Source organism: Hemicordylus capensis, chromosome 3 (assembly GCF_027244095.1).
Source record: "Hemicordylus capensis ecotype Gifberg chromosome 3, rHemCap1.1.pri, whole genome shotgun sequence".
NCBI classification, from domain to species: Eukaryota; Metazoa; Chordata; class Lepidosauria; order Squamata; family Cordylidae; genus Hemicordylus; species Hemicordylus capensis.
The window spans coordinates 220162823-220184562 of NC_069659.1; the positions used below are offsets into that span (position 1 = coordinate 220162823).

Consider the following 21740-nt stretch of genomic DNA (forward strand, 5'->3'; position numbering starts at 1 on the left):
AAGCCCACCAATTCGGAGGAGTAAATGTACCATTCACATAGGGTCGGCTCCTCTCTGCAATCCCTGCATATCTTTTCCCTGTGTGTGTTCCCACAGCTTGCTCTGGGTGTTTTCTCCAATCAATCACATCCCAGAGGAGGTGGTGAGATACCTTTTTTTTGTGTGTTTTTTGTTGTTTGATAGTTGCAGAAGACCGGGGATACAAGTTGACAAGCAGCTGGATCAAGGGGCTCTAGTCTCAAGCAGCTGGATCAAGGCCAGGGGCTCATAAACCAAAGTAGCTATGTTGGGGATCATCATCAGTCCTGCCTTCCAAAGCACTGTCCACCCCAGCCTGGGCCTCCTCTGGGCATCTGTCCACTGCGGGCAGAGTTCTTTGGGATCTGTCTCCCTGCCTGCCCGCCTGCTTCTTTTGGCCTTACTCAGCTGGCAGCAGTGTGGCCATTTGGCAGCATCTCGCCACTTTGTAGTTAGGAAGGACTCCAGCCGTCCTTGTGCAGATGAGAGAGGGGCCACCAGAGGGATGGGGCGAGCAAAGAAAGGTCTAGGGCAATTGGGGCTCCTTGCCTTTTGTTGTTTGTGTTTGACTTCAAAAAACCTGTGCAGGAGGGAAGAAATTTGGACCAGGCAAAGTGTGTGTGTGTAGGGCGGGGGGGCGTTATTATTTGGGATTCCCATTTCCCAACATCAATCTCATCACCATTTGGGGCATGCATAAGAAAGAGGGAAAGAAAAGGGGGGGGGGAAGGGGGAAAAGAAAAAAGGGAAAGTGGGGAGGTGGAAAGGGGGAAAGGGGGAAAAATAAGACAGAAGCCCTGCCTCCTGTGTGCTCCAGTTGGACCCTAACCCTCTCTGCTGACTCTTGGCGGTCCACTCAGCAAATATTTTAAAAAACAAAAGATGAAAGTGCGAGTTTTAAAAGCCGATTTATTGGGAATGGCCCAATGGCAGAGAGGGACCGCCAGAGGCCTGTGTGCGGCCGCGGTGGTGACCCCGCCCCTGCGTCTGACATCAGACGTGGGGGCGTGGTCTGGCTGAACGGAGCCTTGAGGCACCGTTCAGCCCAGGACGGGAGAGTTGCCCTTTAACTGTTGAAGGGGCTGTGTGGCCCCTTCGGCAGTTAGACGAAGGCTGGTGCTGCTTCTGCAGCGCAACCCAGGAGTGGCTCTTCCCTGCAGGGAAGAGCTGCTCCTGGGCTGTGCTGCGAGAGCAGTGCCAGCCCTTTAACTCCCGAAGGGGCTGCGTGGCCCCTTTGGCAGTTAAGTTAAAGCTGGCACTGCTTTCACACAGTCCAGGAGTGGCTCTTCCCTGCCTTTTTCAGGGAAGAGTCACTCCAGGGCTGCGCAGAGAAAGCAGCGCCAGCCTTTTAACTCCTGAAGGGTCCGCGCGGCCCCTTCAGGAGCTACTTAGGCTGGCGCTGCATTCGCAGCATGCAGCCAGGAGCAGATCTTCCCTACCTTTGCAGGGAAGAGACGCTCCGGGCTGGCGCTGCAAACACAGCGCCAGCCTTTGTTTAGCTCCCAAAGGGGCTGCGCGGCCCCTACTTGGGAGCTAAACTAGCTTCCCCGTGTCTGACATCAGATGCGGGGAGCATGTCAGGGCCGCGAGACGTGGCTCTTGACTGGTCGGCGGCCTGAGTTCTTTGAACCCATTGGCCCAGTGGTGGCTCCGCCCTGGAATGGCCCCTAAACACACCACGGAGAAGCATCGGAGAATAACAGAAACCTTGTCCCCCGCCCCCAGAAAAAGCTGTTGCAAATAGAGGATTTTTTTACTCCGGACATAATTTGTGTTAAGCTAGAATATGCAGCTTATTAATTTGAGGAAAGCCAGAATGGTGTGAACTAGTCCCTGCTGTGACTTCGGGGTAAATCCAGCTGATATGTGAACTCGTAACCTCCATTCTGGAGGAGATGCGAGCTAAAAGCCATGTGTTCCCGGAGAAGCAAATTGTAGATACTGAATTGTTGTTTAGCTATTAACTGTGAGACCTGCCACCTGGACACTCCAGTTGGACCCTAACCCTAACCCTCTCTTCTAACTCTTGGCAGTCCAAAAATCCACCCAGCAAATATTTTTAAAAAACAAAACATGAAAGTGCGAGTTTTAAAAGCCGCTTTATTGGCAATGGTCCCTTAATTGCCAATATTTTAGCTTATTAAATATTTAGCTTATAAAAATCCAGGTATTTTAGCTTATTAAAATATCTGAGTTATAATCAGAAGATGTAAATCAGAGTTCTGTAGCTTTTACAGAAACAAAGAATTTCACTTTCAATTTGCTTTGCAGGTCCTTGTTTACGCATTGTCCTAAGTGTATTGTAATGCTGGAAGTTATTGGGAGGAGGAAAAATAGAAATGGAAATGAGATTGATGAAAGGTGTGGTTGAAACCATCAGTTTATATACTCAGGGATAGCTCCCGCATGAGGCAAAATGAGGCAATAGCCACTGGTGGTGCCTTGGGGGGCAGAATGCACCCTGCCCCCCACCCCTCATCACCTTAAGCTGCACCATGATGATAATCTTGGTTTTTGGCTAGTGGGGAGTTTGGACTTTCCACTCCCCAACCCGCCCCCTCCTCAATGCTTTCCTTCCACTCTGTCGGGCTTGCCACTTGACACTCACCCCTGTCTTGTTTGTCACTGCCTCTTCCTCCTTGTGGCCCTTCCTTCATCCATCCATTGCTTGGCTGAAGCAGGCATGGATGTGCAGAGGACCATGTGGATGAAGAAGAGGCAGTGGAAAGCAAGATAAAGGTGGGGGCTGGTGCTTCACAGCAATAACAACAAATCTAAGAAATGGAAAGTGAGGAGGCAGAGAGTGTCTCCTCCAATCATTACCTTGTCATTTTTTTTCTGCTTGCTGAACTCTGGTGACTCAGATATTACTCCAAACCAATCAGCAGCCAAGTCCATCTGAATTCAAACTTCACTCAGCACAGAGGGAGCAGCATAGCACATATGGGAAGTCAATGCTCAAGAGCCGATAGTCTGCTTGATGGGGGTGGTGGAAGGAGTGTGAGTGAGTGAGTGAGTGAGAGGAGATATGACTATCTAGTGAGGCCGGCTGTCCTTACCTCCGAGGATGGAGTGGTGAGAGGGCCCAAGGCAACAGGGACGGGTGGCAGCCGGGGAGAGATGGAAGAAATACTGCTAACAGGCAGGGACTCAGCTCCAGTGGAAGAGAAGCTGAGCCCTGACAAGATCAAAGGGGAGGTGTGCAAGGATAACATCAGCAGCATGTCTCCCGAAGGGAGGGGGTCTGCCCAGGAGGAAGGAGAAGGGGGAGTGGCATTGGCAACAGCTGTAAGGGGCAATCAATTATAGGTAATAAAGAGGGGCGTTGGCCCTGTAATTGAGGGCAGACGATGCATAGCCTGTGAGGAGGCATATAAGGAGCAGACCAGGGATGAGAAGGAGGCTGGTGGAGAGTGTCAGGGGCCCCCGGAGAGTGTCAGGGGCCCCCGGAGAGGGCAGACACAAGGAACAAGCAGCCTGGGACAAAGGAAGAGCAGGGTGACGCTCAGTCCCCTCCCTTAACCTGCTCTGAGGCCGGACCCGATAAGCCTAGTCAGGCTGGGTAGAGGAGACAGGGAAGAGTAGCCAGACAATGACATAACATACCAGGATGGGGGAGAGGTGGAAGGAAGGCATTGACTGCTGGGGTCAGGGTGGGGTAAAACTGCACAGTGAACTTTCTGTGTTGTGGGCATACAGATATATTGATGAGGGGGTGGGGAAAACCTGTCAGACTTTGTGTGCTGCAAAAGATTGCAATGTATTGAGTCAGGTGTCACATCGGCTTGGGTTGCTACTGTATATACTGCATACTGAATTAGAGGAAAGAGTAAGAGTTGTTATTTAAAAAGCTATATTTATTTATTTTGTTATATTTGTACACCACCTCAGATGTCCAACTCTGGGAGGTTTACAGCAACATAATTAGATTTTAATTAGATTTATAGTTTTAAAATTTTAATGTTAGTTTTAAATGATTTTTAATGATAATGATTTTAATGTATAAATTATTTTAATTGGTTAATTTAGTTTTGATTTTAATTGTTAATTGATTTTAATTGTTTTTGTTTTGATGTAAACCACTCTGAGCCATTTTTGGAAGGGCAGTATATAAATCAAATAAATAAATAAATAAATAATATAAATCAAAGCCTTAAAACTATTTAAAACCACAAGTCTAGTTAAAAAGCTTGGGTGAATAAATGTGTATTTAGAGACACAGTGAGGCTATTCACACATGTGTACAAAACTGGGCTAAGCGAGCCCAGCCTGGTTTTACACTCACGTGTGAACCACCTGCCCAAGGGAGGAAAACGGATCGTCTGCAGGGAGGTAAGCTCTTCAGGGTTTCCACCCCTTCAAATCCTACTGTTGTTTCTCACTGCTTGTGAGAAATGGCTCAATGAGTACTATATACTCATTGCATTCTATCTGTATATTATCAATACTTGTCCTATCTACAGAGTTTTCAGTGGGGGGGGGTTGCCAATGCCATGCAGCAAGAGGGCCTGGAACCCTCCCTTGGTTACTCCCTTCCATGGTAGTTTTCTCAGAGAACTTACCAGAAATCTTTCCCACCACTCCTGACCTCTTAAAAGATCTACAAACACTGCAGAGCCCCCATACTCTGTTCTAGATGCATTACTATGGTGACAGGGTTAGGAATGTGCACAAACCTGTTTGGAGGTCCTTTTATGGGCCTCCAAACCGGTTTGAACAAAAGTGGTTCGAGGGGTTCGAAGGTGGGGATGGGACAACTTTAAGGGCGGAGGAGGGTGCACTTACCCCTCCCTCCGCTCCCCCCCCACTGGCACTCGCTTGAAAATTGGAATGGTAGGGTGGCAGCGTACCTCCTTGATGCCCCATCTGCTCTTTGGACCGGAAGTAGGCAAAAGTAGCTCGCACACGTGCACATGCGCATTGCGAGGAGACTAGGCAGGGAAATGCAATGGAGGCCGGCAGAAGGAGCCAACCTAGGCCACTGTGATGTTGCTTTCCCTAGGAAGGGAAAGGGAGGGGGGAGACTAAGGAACTGTGGGGGAGAGAGTTGTGGGGCAAGAGTGAGAGAGTTGTGGAGGGGAGGGCAAGAGAGTTGTGGGGGGAGGGTGAGAGAGCGTGGGGGCAAGCAAGAGAGTTGTGGGGGCAAAAGCAAGAGAGAGTTGGGGGGAGAGGGGAAGGTTTTGCCACCTCCACTGCGATCCCAGATGGCAGGGGGCAGCTTAAGGAGGGGGGAAGGCAGGGCAGGGAGCCAGATTGTCCGGGGAGGGGTGAGAGATGGAGAACTAGGATACAGATGTTCTGCACAGGGCCAGCTAGTTTATCTTATTCAGGTATGACTACGACTGAAATGACATTTAATGCTACATTTTCAGTACTGTACAGAACTGCTGCAAGAATACTTGTGTTAAACACCTGAGTCCATTTGTGATTTGAGCAGAATTAAAATAGCTCCCCTTCTGAAGGAAAGCCTCCAAATTTATGGAATAAAAATATTAAGCCTACAATTTGGTCACAATATGGTCTCTTAGAGAAAATGCGCACTAGACATGGGCTTACTGCCAATAAGCATCAAGTGAATGCATGGGTACCCATAGAGAGTTGTATTAAATGCTGGTATACATGATCATCATTTAAGAGATTGCACAATAGACAACATGTATACCAAAGTATGGTTTCGCCTCTCATTCTCTCTCTCTTATTTTCCTCTCAAAGAATACCAGCTTACATTGTATGCTTCTGTATAATATGCCATTCATAGCAGTCAGTGGAAACACTACCCTAGACTGCAGGCATGAGGAGTCCAGCCCAAATATTTCCCCTTGTTCTTCTGTTAGCTAAAACCAATTCACCTACCTACATTTCTAACAAAGAATAAAAACAGGAAACAAATTACATGGGATATGAAGACAGCAGAATAAGGATAGTCAGATGTTCACCTAGTTAATTTTGGAGCTCGGACCTAAAGGCCTTAAGTCTCTGCCCCAATATAAGCGGCAATGCACTGTTACACCAGAACATGCTATCGGGCACCTGGAAATTTTGGTGTGTGTGTGGGGGGTATTTTTAGAAGAAATTATGAATAAGACACTTCCCACTGACCTGCACATACCACATTTTGCATGGACAGTCTTGCCACTTAAATTAGCTGAATAAACCTTATCATCCTTAGAGAATAATTCTAATATCATTATAAAACCCACTGCTAAAGGAGGAGCTATTGTTTTGTTGGATATGGTCAAGCCCTTTCTCACGAGCAGTGAGAAAATGCAAGAGGCAACCTATTTCCCCAGGCTTTTAACCAAAATCTAATTTTTAAATGTTAATATGTTTTAATCTATTGTGATATTTATCGGTTTTATAGATTTTAAATGTTTTATATTTTATATTAATCTGTACACCACCTAGAGGTTTCTGTATTAGGTGGTATAGAAATTCAATAAATAAATAAATAATAAATAAGAGGGTTAGTGGGAAGGAAACCTTAAAAAGCTTACCTTTCTGCAGACAACCTGGGGCTCCCTCTTTGGTGGGCAGAGTGCCTGCCCAGACGATTACTGCCTGCTGCCGGTAGCTTGAAGGGTCGGGGTGCCGGGATGCATTGCCCCACCACCTGGAGCTCCGATAACGTACCGCATGAATGTGCAGTGCATTATGGGGATCCCCCTCCCCGGAGCTGGCCGGGATCCCCGCAAGCAGCCACAGCTGGCAGATGATCCCCAAAATGGGGTTAGGAGAGGGCACACTCTCCTAACCTCATTTTAGAGGCTGGCTGCAGAGGCGGGTTTGCCTCTGAAGTGCCGCTGGGATAGGGCCCGATCCCGGCGGTACACATGCGCAGGCAAAACCGGGCTGGGCTTCCTTAGCCTGGTTTTGTCTGTGTGTGTGTGAATAGCTTATTTATCTGAGGTGTATTGGCAACGCAACGATGGAAATTGCTATAAACTTATTGGATCTTATCCAAAATAGGACATCCAAATTATCATAAAAATTGTGGTACCGGAGGTTTTACTTTAGGTTATATTTCTGAGACCATCAGTAAGTTTTTGTGTAAGGAATATTCCAGAACCCTGGTTATTTATATCTTACCGAAAATCTATAAACTCGGTTTTCTTCCTCCAGGTAGACCAATAATATCATGCACTGGCTCAATTCTGGCACCATTAGCCCAGTTTTTGGATTCATTTTTACAATCTATGGTATCGGAATGTTCATCTTATATTAAATATATGAAGCAATTCATTCATACTATAGAACACTTGTCTATTCAAACATCATCAAGGTGCCGGAATGGTTATAACATCATATCTTGATTCTAGGCCTCAGTTGGATCCTCCTACACATTTTAAATTGGATTTGTTAGATATTATTTTAGAACAACGTATTTTTGCTTTGAAGATAGATATTATTTACAAATCCAAGGAGTTGCGATGGGCAGCCTAGTTGCTCCCAGTATTGCAAATTGATATATGGCTCAGTTAGAAATTACTTTCATTTTGAATGATAATAACAATTCTTATAAGAAGTCCTTTTTATATTATGGCAGATTCATTGATGACATTTTTATCATTGTTCAATCTGATTGTCTCATACCCTCATTTTTTGATTGGCTTAATTCTATTGACTCACATATACAGTTTACTGGACATGTAAATGATCATTCTATTTCACTTCCGCCAGGAAGTCCGGTCCAAAGGGTGTCTCTGAGGACAGTGGCAGATCTTCCACATTTAGGAAATAATACCAGTTTATACCGAGGCTATTTGTTTAAATAAAGCATCAAGCAAGTGAAGCAGATGCTTCCTTGTAATTTCAACCCATTGATTCTAGTCCTGCTCTCAGAAGCAACCGAAGACTCCTCCTTCTATGTTATAATTCTTCAGATATTTGAAGAGGGCCATCATACCTCCCCTTAGTATTTTCTTCTCCATGCTAAACTTACCCAGCTCCTTTACCATTCCTTATAGGACTTGGCTTCCAGGCCCCTCTTCAATCTTTGTTGGTTCCTCTGAGGCTTCCTTTGAGCCTGTTACAGTTTATCAATGCCCTCCTTAAAATCAGAGCCCAGAACTGGACACAGTATTCCAAATCAGGTCTGTTTACTGCAGAATACAATGGAACTTTACTTTTCCAGAACTCTCAAATATTTTTCCAAAATTCCATGCCTGCCTGTTTCTGTTCCCTTTCATCACTGCAAATAGAAAGATTGGCTACACTAACAGACATATATTTTGGATAGGGCAAACTGACACAATGCAAGTGCAATTTCAGATGCCATGTAATACCACCACTGCAGTGGGTTTTCCAGGCAGGGGGTGTCCATATTCCACTGGAATCGCATTCACTTCCCCTTCTCCTGCTCCATTTCGGGCCAATGGAGTCGCAAAGCAGGAATGTCATGATAAAGTTTTTTTTAGAAATTGTTTTCTTTGGGCACTTTTGTGCAAAACCACCACCAGCGGGAGCACCATGGTGCAAACTGCAATCCCTTGGTTGCCTTTATATTAAGGACACAGAAAGGGATTGTGCATTTGCACAAGAACTGGAGCAATTTTTAAAAATCATTTACGGAGATAGACTTTAGATATTAATAAATCCATGAACTGTGGAATAAGACCTCCACATCACGTGGTATTGAGAATAGTTTGCAAGCTTGCTGGTGAGTGATTCACACAGTGCTTCCTTGCAGTAAACGGGGGGGGGGGGGGGAGTCCATTGCCTTGCAGTAAACAAATGGGATTGTGCAGAAGTAAATGATTAAGTTCAATGGGCTTCTTCTTAAGTAAGTGGCCAGATCTGCGCTTGCCCCAAAGCAGAATGCAAAAGGAAGCAACTGTGGAAGAAGAGGTGCCGCTGACCAGTCGTGCAAAAGCCGGGCGGGGACAGCGAGGAAGAGAGAGAGAGCGCGGGGAGCAGCCCGCCAGGAGCTCATCCTAGCTTTGGAGGGTGAGCACGAGGCTGCTGTCTTGTGGTTCTTTGCCACAAGCCCCAGAAAACAAAAGTCTCAGTGCGCGCACGCACACACACACACAAGCCCATCTTTTATCATTTCTGTGTTAATTGATTTTACTGGGTGTTTTAATGTAAACTGCCCTGAGCCTTTTGGAAGGGCCGTATAATTTTTTAAAAATAATAAATAAATAAAAATCTAAAAGACCTCTAAGAAGAGACACTGCTCTTCTGGGCCCCTCTCTGAATGTGTGGATTGTGGAAGAGGGAGGCAGGCAGGCAGGAGGTGGGGCTCTTTCCAGAGGCTAAACATGAACACCCTCCACCCCAAGCTTATCCCCCTCCCTCCTTCCATCCGTCCCTGCCCACCCACCCACTCGCTCCCTCCACAGAGCCTTGCTGCCTCCTCCTCTTTCCTCACCCTAACCCCCGGCTACCTCTCCTCCTGTCTGCACCTCACCTGATCCCTCAAAGGGGGTGGGGGGCCACCAGCACTGGCAGCAGAGTGAGAAGGCAAAGGGAGGCAGTGGTGACTCTTGGGATCCTGAGGCAAGGGGCCGGAGGAAGCAAGCGCGGGTGGGGTGGCAGCGGCAAAGAACTGTCCATACTACACTACGTTGCAGTGCACAAACTAGGGAACAAGCCTCCCAAATTGGAAAAATGCAGCTACTTTCCTGCAACACATTGACCACATTGTAGGGCTGAAACGCATCAATAAAATTTGAATCAAGGCATCGGAAATATGGACGGCACCCTGCTGACAGTGTGCAGTGACCGCTATGTTGAAACACGGGCAATATGGAGGGGCACTTAGCGGACAGTTGCGAACCGGTTGCAGGGGGTGATCTGGAAGACACCCTGGAAAACATTTCATCTGCAGTCCCAAGTGGCTCAACACAAGGGGCAGCAGTATATACGTCTAGAGTTTCCCACTTCTAGTGCCGGCAGTTTCTGACAGTCTGAAAACACTGAACAGGAGCAAACCTCATCTACTCAAATCAGTCTTGAAACAAATGACTTGGAAATTAGAGGATCCTACTAATTATACCTCAATCTCCATTAAAATTGTAAGAAGAAATTCACTGTGAAGGACAAGGAGCATAAGTTTTAACTTCTCTATATTGTTTACCTCTAGACAATAACCACAGCTATAATTTGTCTCCTAGAGAACACCTACAATTATTTTACATTGTGCAATAGGAACATACTAGGATAGTCAAGGCCACATTTATCTACATGCTGCGGATAGCCAAACAACATTATAATTCAAAAGACCAATGGTTATTTCAAGCGAAATGACTTTCAGAGTCTGTTTTTCACAACAACATTGAATAATGGTGGTCAGTGTCCAAAGGCAGTGTCCTCTGATTACCTGGTACTTAGCACAAACAGTAGGTAATGTCCCACTATGAGCACCTAGTTAGCCATTGCTTGTGAGTCATGCCCTGCTTGTGAGCTTCTTAAGAGCACCTAGTTGGCCATTGTTGGTCTACATCAGGCCTGCTCAACTCTGGCACTCCCAGCTGTTTTTGGACTACAACTCCCATAATCCCCAGCCACAGTAGCCAATAGCCAGGGATTGTGGGAGTCGTGCAGCATATGCAGGAGGGCCAAAGTTGAGCAGGCCTGGTCTACCCAGACTCTTGGTCTGATCCAGCAAGACAAGTACTTATGTCTTAATAATGATAGATTCAAGACAAACGTATTTACTACCCAGAATACTTTCAACTAGCCACATACACAATTTAACAATTCATGATATTACTCAGAATGCATTGTCACAAAACAGGTTTGTTACATTTACATACCCTCTGGGAAGTCCACCTTCTGAAGCCCTTTGCTTGAGACTTAACTTATGCATCTCAGCCATTTCCCTTAGGGTGTCTGCTGAATACAGGCCAATGGGGTTGTTATATTGCCTTGCTGGGCTCAACTGGTGTTTAGGGCTACTGCCATCTGTGATCATTGAGCTTGTTTTTGAACCTATGTCACTTTTTGCTGGTGACAGATCAGGAGTCACGGACTGAGAGGACATGGAAGATCTAATGGTAGTAGTCTTTAAGAAGGAAGAACTATGTAAAAGGCTGGTCTCTTGTTTGCTGAGGTAGCCTGAATGTGCTCCATTGCTTGCTAAAATGCTACTCATGGACCCAGCTGTTGTGCTAGTTAGAGGATCGAAGCTTGTTCGGTTGCCATTGACTTCCAGAACAGTATCCTGTAGAAGCAAACATGCAGGCCACAGAAAGAAAAAAGGAGGAAAGAAAGAAAGAACAATCATAGAACACATGCAAAAAGAAAAGGTTTGCAGCTCTAGCATTCTACATACCTCAGTAAGGTTGCCAACCTTTGTTCATTCAACAAACAGCTAGCCCCCAGGGTGGGACCAGGAGAAGTACAGCCAGGACAAAATCTGGCAGTTAGGGGCAGGGCAGAATACAGTGAGTTTAGGGCAGGGCCTGGCAAAATCTATAGTTTACTGGCTTTTTAGACACCAGTGGTGATTATGTGACAAAACACAGTTCTACAAGTCAAAACTGGTTAGATACTGGTTGGCAACCCTATGTATCATCTATCTGCAACAAAACAGAGAAGCATCCTTCACAGACTTGCATTAGTCAAGCAAAAATATTAACATCTCTTCCCAAATCTGCGAGTTTAAATATCTCAGATGCATAAAGCTTCTTGTCCAAACAGCTGACAGTATTAGTTATTATATGCATATTTTTATAATCAGACTTGGTTGTCCATTCATTCTTATGAAAAGGATAGTAGGCTTTTAAAGAAATCTGGATATTTGGATGACAGCTAAATAAATCTATAACATATGCAAACATATATCTGTGTTATCTAGAAATGCAAGGGCTAACATTTTTGCAATCACACGATTTATGATTAGTCTTACTTAACATTAAGGACTGCTGTCAACAGAGGCTGCAGTTCATGCTAATAAAGGCCGTGCAATGTAGTTAGCAAAATAGGCTGCAAGAAGATTCTATTAACAGACTCTCTCTTTGTATAACTTGCATTTGAACAAGCTGAAGTGGGCCACAGCACAAGAGTCTTCACCCCATGTCGGCAATCCTGTGCTTGTCACTCCAAGTATATGGATTTTCCCCACTAGGCTAAGCAGCAGGAAATTGGGCTGCTCTCAGATGTCCTTTCCATTATGGATTTCCTGCTAATCCAGTCAAAACGCAGAATAAAGGGAAAAGACTGAAATGTTTGCAAGAGCCAACACAAAGTATTTTAAGGAAAGCTAAAAGGGTTTTTAATAAGGCTAACAACATTTCTTGGGGACAAGGACCAGACATTCCTTGTTCCAATGTTTGCAGTTAACGCTGCATACCTTAAATGTGATGGTTGGATAGAATGATACCTACAGAGCAGTGGGACCTATGAAAAGAAGTCTAGAGAAGAAAGAAGCCTGCATGAAGGAGAGATATGAAAGGCCTGCTGATGCCATAAACAGTTATTGAAGCTCAAGGCTCTAGCAACCTTTTAGCTCGCAACTTTATTTTCTCAGCAAGCTACTGACTTGCTCACACTGTAGAAAAGCACAAAAAGCACAGCTGCACAGGAAGAAGATACAGTCAAGAAGGTATGGCAGCTTGAGACAGTAACCATTCAGTATGGGAGGAAATGTGATCTGTTTGAGAATCTAGTGTGTCAGGAGATGCCAGGTTAGGGGAAGAGCCTAAGGGGAACTGGAGGCTTGTGGATGGAGTTGGGCAGAATATATAGCTCACTGACTTCCAGAACTCCGTATTAGGTACCGAACAGAACACAGCATTACTGGTCAGAGCAGCTAAATATGCCAGATGGCAACCTTGGTTGTCAGACATTTCCAAAAAACCAACTGCTCAATGTCGATATGCAACTTTGGTTTAATAGGACTCTTAATGGGATAATTATCAAATGATCATTATATAACAGGTTAAAAACTGGCTATTGCCTATCAGAAGTCTGTTCAAATTCCATTCTAGCTGCTCATGGCCAGCACCAGGCAAGTTCAAGCAATTTGCCAGGGTCCACTGAACCTTAATTCATTCCCTACTCTTCCGGCATTTGACAGAGTGAATTAAGGACCACAAGAGAAAGAGAGCCATAGTGGGCTCTTGCTGATCTAGAAGGCAGTTTTCTTTTGGGGACAGGACTCTCCGTAGGACCACTGCAGTTGTGAGCTTTCATCCTTCAGTCTGAAGGGAGAGGAGTACATGGTCTCTGTGTTGGAGATGGACTTCCAGTGCATCGACCTTTTGCACCAACTATCCTAATAGCCACTAAGGGCATTGGGAGTAGAGATAGTAAGGGCCTCCCTGACTGTTCTACCTGTCTCTACTCTATGACCCCTGACATGATTCTACAAGTATTTCCTGTTGGGAGTCAGAATCCCTTCCTTTCCTCTTAGAGAGCAGATGGAAACATCTCCCTCTCTCCCAACCTATTCATTATGTAGTTCTATAGATCAGGGTTAAGTCTTTCCTATCCAAAGGCACCAATAAATACTTGGTACTTAGTTCTACATGTGTCTTCATGTGTCTTCTATAAATAGTTGCATCAAGTAAACTACTCTGTAACTGGGTAGCTTCTTTAGTACTCTGCTAATTAACTGGGGGATAAAAATTACAAACCCCCAACACTGTGCTGATGACAGAATTTAGAGGAGCCTGAGTAGTAACAACTAGCATCCACTGCAACAATCAGCATACCTGTCAACATGTTCCCATCCACCTGAATGGGGAAATAGGGGCATGTTGGCATGCATGCATCAGTTCTTTGCTAACAATTTCATTTCAGTTAATACAAGTGAGATGAAAGTGACTGGAATCCTTTTCTCCCCACCCTGCCTTTTGGCACAATCTATTCTAGGGGTGAGAGGCTACAAAAATGAGCATCTATATTCATCGCAAATCAGTGCAACTTTTCAACTGGCCAGAAGAGGAGGCTGTTATCCTGAGGATTGGGATTCATCCCTGGAGACACATTACTGTCACCTTGCTGAAATACCTGATGTCAGGGGAGAGACAGAACTGGTCTCTCATTCTGTTGCTCTAACAACATTTTGACGCATAGAGAATTCAGAAAGCTGGAATTTAATCTCTCCCTGTGATGCCATGTAGGACATAATCAGCAAAAGAGGCACACACAGGAAACATTCTTGCAGCCTTACTGTGCCCCAGCTTTTATTTACTTTCAGTGGAAAAAGGTTTAAATGTGTTTTATAGGGCAAATATGCAGTCTCTCACTCAAAAGGAGAGCATATCATCTTGGGCAGACTCGGGGAAAGAGAAATGCACATTCCCGGATGCTAACACTTCACACAGAATTTGAAAGCACAATGAGCCTTTTCATGCCATTTCTTTTGAAAGTCTGAAGGGTCCCAGTGGCCTGCCTATCCTAGTAATATCAACTCTAACAAGGAGAAACTTTTGACCATAGCTCAGCAGCTTCAGGCAAAGCTCTGGTCCAGTCCTGTTCCTTGAGGTCCCTTATTTGGAAATTCTGGAAGTCAAAGAAGAGGCCTAATACAAACATAGCAAGCACTATGGCTTCTCTCTGGCTTCTCCAAGATAGGGCTGAGAGAGATTCCTGCCTACAACCTTGGAGAAGCCGCTACCAGTCTGTGTAAACAATAATGAGCTAGATAGACCAAAGGTCTGACTCAGTATACAGCAGCTTCCTATCTAGCTAGCTAGCTAATTTGTAAACCACCCCAAACATCTGTCTCTGGGTGGTTTACAATTACAAAGCAAATCAAAACAAAAATGAAAACCTTAAAACAATTTTAAACCACAGTCAAGTTAAAAGGTTTGGGTGAAAAATAAGTCTTTAGGGACTTTTAAAAAGTTGTCATAATCTTTAATTATTATAATAATCTTTAATCTTTAACTGCTGAGGATGCTCAGCAGTTCTGTATTTGTTTACTTTTAATTCTTAATTGATTGGCATAGCTTCAGCCAGTTGTAGCCTCTCTGAATTCATCAGTAAAGATGGAGAGAACTCTAAGGGCATTTGTGGCATTTGTGTGAATCTCTACCTTACAGTCCTTCCTGGCTTTTGCTTGTGTTCTGCCCCCTAATCCCTTTGGACAGCTAAAGAACTCTCATAGCTCTGCCCTACGAGGACAAGGAATCACCTGTCCCACATACAGTGTTGAGATGTTACAGCGATGAGATGGAATCCAACCACAAGGAAGTGGCTATCACCCTGCAGAGATAACATATAGATCAACCTTCTGAGAGGACAGGCCACGAAGCAGCCAGCACTGGCCACATTTTAAAGAATGTCTACTGCTTCCCCAGCAATGGGGGGAAGCCTATCTTGTTATTCAACTGTTATTGACAGTATTATTAGTAATTTCCAAATGCGAATTTTTATTATTGAAAACTACAAGTGGACATTCCTAAAGGTGTCCATCAGATATGGACATCAAGGCTCAACACAAACCTTTGACCTTTTTAGACCTTGGGATGCCATCTTTATTATTATTTATCATCATCAATAATGAAGGTTCGCATTTCTAAAGGAAGGATTAAAAAAAAAACTCTTTACAAAGAAAATGGCTAGGATGCCATATTCTGGTCATAGCTGTTACTTAAAATGAACAGTCAAACTTTTAAATCTCAGAATACGGAGTGCAAGGCTTAATTGGTTCCATGAAGCCAAGTGTGGCTGCAGTCCCGCACTCAGCTAGACTGCTTAAATCCAGGTTATTTCAATGGGATTTAGCTGTACGCAGAACCGCAGCCCAAAGCTTTAGTTGGATAATTGTGAGGGCCTATTTTAATGAGCATGCTTGTGAATTATGGGCACACTGGACTGCTATAGTAAAAGGGAATGAAACAGAAAATATTAAAGATATTAGCAGACATCCTCACTAGATTATCCAAAGGAAGTCCTATTGAAATTAAATGACCCTTTAGTACTCCTGGTTAGGGTTAGGGTAGGTAACAGTCTGAATGTCAGCCATTAACTTCCACTGACTGACATACGTTTGCTTGGAGTATGTGTTTGCTCTTTAATCTCACCTTGCAAAACAGCTTTCCCCCTCATTGAACTCATGTCTACCTGTTTCCATCACCTTCATTGTCACTTCAAGAGTCTATTCACATGATCATGCAAAACCCGGCTAAGGGAGTGCAACCTGGTTTTGCACACTTGTGTGAACTGCTGGGATTGGGCCTGATCCCAGCGACTACACGGTGGCAAACCCGCCTAAGTAGCCTTCCTCTTAAATGAGGTTAGCGAGCGCTCCCTTAACATCATGTTTTTAATTATCAGCCGTGGCTGCTTGCAGCATGGCTGGCACACTCGGAGGCGGTGTGTGTGTGTGGAGGGGGGAACCCCAATCATACACCGCACACTCTCACGGTGCATTATTGGAGATGTGGGGTGGGTGGGTGGGCAACACACGGCAGCACATCCCAGCACCCTGACCCCAGGAGCTGCAGAGGGAGCCGCTGATCATCTGGGCGGGTGATCTGCCCACCCAAGGAGTCATTGGAGATTGTCTGTGGGGAAGGTAGGTTAAGCCCACCTTCCCTGCAGCCCACCCATGAGCTCTTTTCATGGAGACTCTTTAAGGATTGGACTCATTACTTTTTTCTTTGCCCTGCAAGAGACAACATGACTATACTTCTGGAAATAACAAGTTGTGGCTCAACAATTTACATACTGGCTATTAAATCTACCTCTGCCGTATTGACTTGCCTAATTTATAAACAGCCATTTTGGTTTCTTTATACTACATTGCTTATAACGCCTCTATAAGAAAGCTGATCAACAGTAACCATTTCTTTCTAGACATATTGTGTTCCACAACAAAATTATGTGACTGCAGCGTCTAAAGTGCAGACATAAGACAAGTCTTTATTCCAGATTCAGTCATATGGAATAACAACTACAATCTAGTCCTGTGGTTCTCTAACCCAAGGAGAGAAGTCAAATGAGTTGGGGGTAGAAGAGAAATATTCTTTTGTCACACTTCAAATCAAATCTTTTACTGTGGTCTTAAATCAGCATAAAGCATAAGCTTATATGTTACAGTACAATATATTCTTTTGTCACACTTAGATGTGTGTACTTGGTGGTTAAAATGCAAACCTGTTCCTAATCTCAGGAATCTCTCCTGAGAATTAGTATTGTGCCTCCAATGTTACCTCACTCTCTACACACTCTAAGGCCTAGCTTACTCAGATAAGGTTATAAAACTGTTCCGGGACTGCATCACTTCAGATTGCAGATAGATAAATTGCAGAGTTGCCTACTTTTCTATGAAAAAAAGTACCCTGTACTACGAAAATCATGTATCAGGGAGAGGCCTAAGCTAGGATTCATCTTCATGACATCTAGGTGATGGGAGGTTTTTATACAGAGGAACACTGAGTGAAAATCGATTTAACTTGACTTGAGCTCGAATCGGGTGATTCGAGTGATTCAAACTTGAATCTAATCAAAATGAAGGGCATGATTCGAGTTTGAATTGAATCATACCTGATTTGAGCTCAAATCAATTCAAGTGATTCGAGTTGCAGGTGCCATGTCCTCTAAGGGTGTGCAAACAGGTTCGAATCCACCCCTGGTTTGGCTCAACCCCGGACTGAACACACCCACCCACACCCAGTTCAGGGGTTCAAACATTTCTGGAAATTTATTTACCCTTTTTTCTTAACTTACCCTCTCTGGGGGGCTTCTCCAAGGTGTGTGTGTGTGGGGGGGGGTCTATGGAGGTTCCCCCTCTCCCACTGACCTTCCTTTTTGTAAAAAAAAAATCGCCTGGTTTGGGCATCTTTGGCCATTTTGGAGGCCACTGCGCCTGTGCAGTGGGACCCTGGTGGCCCGGGTCATGTAGTGCAGTGTGTGCACTACAGTGCTATAAACAGTGCTGTGTGTGGCACACAGAGCATAATTAGAGCACTCCGACCCCACATTCCCTTAAAGATGCTTCTTCTTCCCACTATCAGAGTTAAGGCTTAATTTTTTTAAAAAATCCAAGATGTCAGGGTGGGTGCGAGGCAGAGCCAGGAGCAGACTGCCAGGCAGAGGGAGGGGTGATGCTGCTGTTTATCATAGGCAATGGCAAGAGGGGCCTACTCCCCAAGCTGTCCTCACTGCTGTGGGTGCTGCACAGGCTCACCTATCTGGAGGAGCCTGGTCCTGCAGCACAGCCGCCTATGGCGGCTGAGGGGTGTGTGTGTGTGTGTGTGTGTGTGTGTGTGTGTGTGTGTGTGTGTTGGGGGGGCTCCCCTCTTAGGGAAGAAGCTCTTACTGTGGTAAAGAAGTTGTTGTCAGCTGCTGGCCCAGCCAGATAGCTCTCTCCATCCTCCTCCACAATTCCTCACCCCAGTACGTTCCGCACCTTGTCTGAGACTGAGGAATAGGGGTATGTATGAAGGGCAGGTTCATAGGTTCATCCATGGACTGAACCGAATCAGGCCTGGTTCAGACAAACTGGTTTGCAGTACAGGCAGAGTGGCTGGCAGTGGATTCTGAGTCAATTATTCCTTTTTGCACAAAATGTGGTGTTCTGTACTGGGAGGGACTGTGTGCTTCTGTTCTGCAGTGTTTTCAAGGCAGGGCTGCAAAATCTGTGCACTTAGCTTGTTTTAGCCATAGGGAATAATGGGGAACTCGAAACACCCCACTGTTTTCCATGGGTAGACCCTACAGACACCAAAGTAGGTTGGGTAGTATGATCTTATGTGGGAGGGGCGGGTTAGGAAAAAGTTTTTAAAAAATTAAAAATCTCCTGCTTGCCCATTTCTTTTGTGGGTTGGGTGGTAGGTAGCACCCATCACACCCTACCACCCAACCCACTTTGGTGTCCCTAGGACCCCATGGGGAACAATAGGGTTATCAGAGCTTCCCATTGTTCTCTATGGTTGAATCACTCAAATCACTTGAATGTTTCAAGTTGATTTGATAATTCAATTCAAGCCCAAATCAAGTAGCAAATACCAATGTGTGCACATCTCTAGTGAGAATGAAGTGGAACTGTCTGGGAACTGAGCAGCTGTGATACATGTTTTCACTTTGTTCCTCCTATTGTCAAGGCCTAAGAATTCTCGGCAGTGGGATATGACTTACTTCCCTCTCCACCGACCCTGCTCAATATGGGCTATGATCAGGCAAAAGCAACCATCAAGCAGCACATTATGGACAGTAAGCGCCAAACCGATCTCAGTAGTGTCCCAACATTCTACATCAGTGAGGGACTGAGATATAGTGCCTCTCCTGCAGCATATCCTACCCAATTGGAGATCCCAAATCACAGAAGGACATTTACCTTGGCTTGATGCCACACCCTCCCTTCAGCAGTGCTAGAAGGCCAGTATAGAAGGATCCCATTTGCTGAGCAACTATCCTCATGTGGCTCAGGACAGATTGAAACTGCTGAGCATGTCCTCCTATACTGCTCATTTTATAGAGACATCCGTGCTTCTCTCATTCTCCCATTGTTAAACAAGTTCCTGGGACTTACGAGTCAATTCAACAACTTCTGGCTACTCTCTGACACAAAGCCTTCCATCACATATAGCATTGCCAGATACTGTGCAGCTGTGATCGGCATTGGTCGGAGGATGATAGGCTGTGAGCCCTTTTAGCCTGCATCTGACTCCTGATGATGTTCGCCTGCCCAAACCTCCTCTCTTATTGTTTTTATTGCTTTTATTGCTTTTTAATTTTTAAACTGGATTTTTAATTTTTAAACTGGATTTTACCATTTTATATTCTCTGTGCATTTTCTATAATAGATATAGGGGCTATTCTCACGATCAGCCAAAATCGGGCTAGGAGAGCCTAGCCCGCTTTTGGCTGATCATGTAAACCACCAGGCTCACAGGCGAGCCCAGTGGCTTACAAGGGGCTAGCCCACTTTTTTAGCCCTCCCCTTAGCCTGGGTTTGCGGAGCGAGCACTCCGCAAACCCGGGATTTCCAATCGTGAGTAGCCGCACTGCAGCTACTCACAAGGAGACCCCTGGAGTGGAGGTGAAAATGAGTGCAATCATGTCGGCGGCCAATCCGGCCACCCAGGGCTCCCGCCGGGATCGTGTGCGGAGAGAGCAGACTTAACCCGCTCTCCCCACAAAAGCAACAAAAGCGGGTCTCACTGATCGTGAGACCCACCTCATTGTATTCTTTTATTTTTAGCAGGTTTTAATTTTTTAGTATTAATATATGTAATTGTAATCTATTTTAGCTTGTCTCTTTTAAATTGCAGTTATTTTTAATTTCAGCCTATTCATGATATTTTGCACTGTACTTGCAATCACCTTTTATTTTTAACATGCAGCTTATCACTTTCTTTTAACTTGTAATTTTATGCTGGTCTACGACTATAATAAAGGTTGATTGATTGACTTACTTCCCAGCTGAAGCAACATACTACTTATTTACTTTTTAAGTAAACCATACATTTAGGTGCATTACATTTTAAATATGTACATGGAAAAAACATAACATGCACTTGACAAACATGAATTTTTAAATGGCCTGGTTATGACAAAATGGAAAACCATGGTTTTCTGCTACATGAATGAATCCCTTTGAGCCCTGTAGGTTCATGTGCTCCCCCTTCTCTTCCTCTCTATTTTCATATGCAAGAGAAAAAGAGGGGGAAAGTTTACTTCCACTTCTAAGTTAACCACGATTCCATATAACATTTGAGCTCAGGAACTGTGGTTGATGTCAAAATGCACCTAGGGGAAAAACTAACATCTGAAACTGTGGTTCTATCCAGCATTTATTTATTTATTGTTTGTTTGTTTGTTTCCTGTAATTTGAAATAAGCCACAATTCCTGAGTCTGGATGCAATGAAGAATAGGGGTGTGCACAAAATCGTTTTGCCCGGTTCTGTTTGAATCTGAACTGGACTCGAACTGGACCAGGCATATTTGGTTGTGTGCCCCTGAACTAGGGGTCTGGCCATGCAAATGGCCAGGGTGCATGCGTGGCGGCCTCCAAAATGGCCACCGTGACCATGGAGAAGGCCAAAAAGGCCTGCAAATGGGCCAAACCGGAGAAGACGAGGCGAGGGGGGACCACCTGAGTGTCCCATGGCCATGGCAGCACCACCCCCTGGAGGCTGCCAGAGTCAGCAGTAAGTTTAAAAATAAATAAGTAACCCCCCTGCCCACTTTTAGAACCCCGAACCAGCCCTGGGCAGGATTTGACTCAACCTCGAGCCAGTCCAGTTTGATGGTGAACTGGCTCGACCCCAAGCTGGTTAGCACATCCCTATGCAGAACTGTGGTTTACTTCAAAGCAGAAGTATATGTTTTCTTTGTTTTCCACATACATGTGAAAAAAGAGGAGAGAGGACGTGGGGGGCCATGACTCACAGATGTTTATTCAGTAATCCAAAAACTTGCAGTTTAAAATGAGTGCTAAGCTCCATTCTAAAAAGAATGGAAATTGCACGTTAAGATGCCCATTATAAGCTGTAAAGATTTTGTACAGTCTGGTATATGATGATATCTTTAGAAATGAGGCTCCATGCACCCACACTTTGTCTTGATCTTTCAGTTGGACATTGGACTGGGGAGGGATGCTTCCAGGGAGACATTTAACAGGTGCAGTTTCCCTAATCACTTCCTAGAGATGTCCCTGGAGAATTTCTGCCTGATGCATCTGACTTTTTCTCACACACCCACACACCCCAATAATTAAAAATAACAAATGCTTTAACAATGGTGTCCAAAACTACAGATTATCTTCCCGGAAATTTCCCATAAACCTCACAGTTCTCCTGCTTGTAAAATAGTTTAAAAGTTG

The 21740-nt window shown here is 44.8% G+C and overlaps 1 protein-coding gene across 10 annotated transcripts in view; it reads right to left on the reverse strand.

The window, feature by feature from the left end:
• LDB3 (LIM domain binding 3) overlaps nt 1–21740 on the reverse strand; it is a 249056-nt gene that overhangs the window by 107452 nt on the left and 119864 nt on the right. For 7 of the 10 annotated variants that reach the window (XM_053309389.1, XM_053309388.1, XM_053309396.1 and 4 more), the window contains one exon: nt 10773–11179. The exons of the other annotated variants lie outside the window; for them this stretch is intronic. In XM_053309389.1, coding sequence (XP_053165364.1) covers nt 10773–11179 — 407 coding nt within the window. The remainder of the gene's footprint in view (nt 1–10772; nt 11180–21740) is intronic. 10 annotated transcript variants of the gene reach the window in all.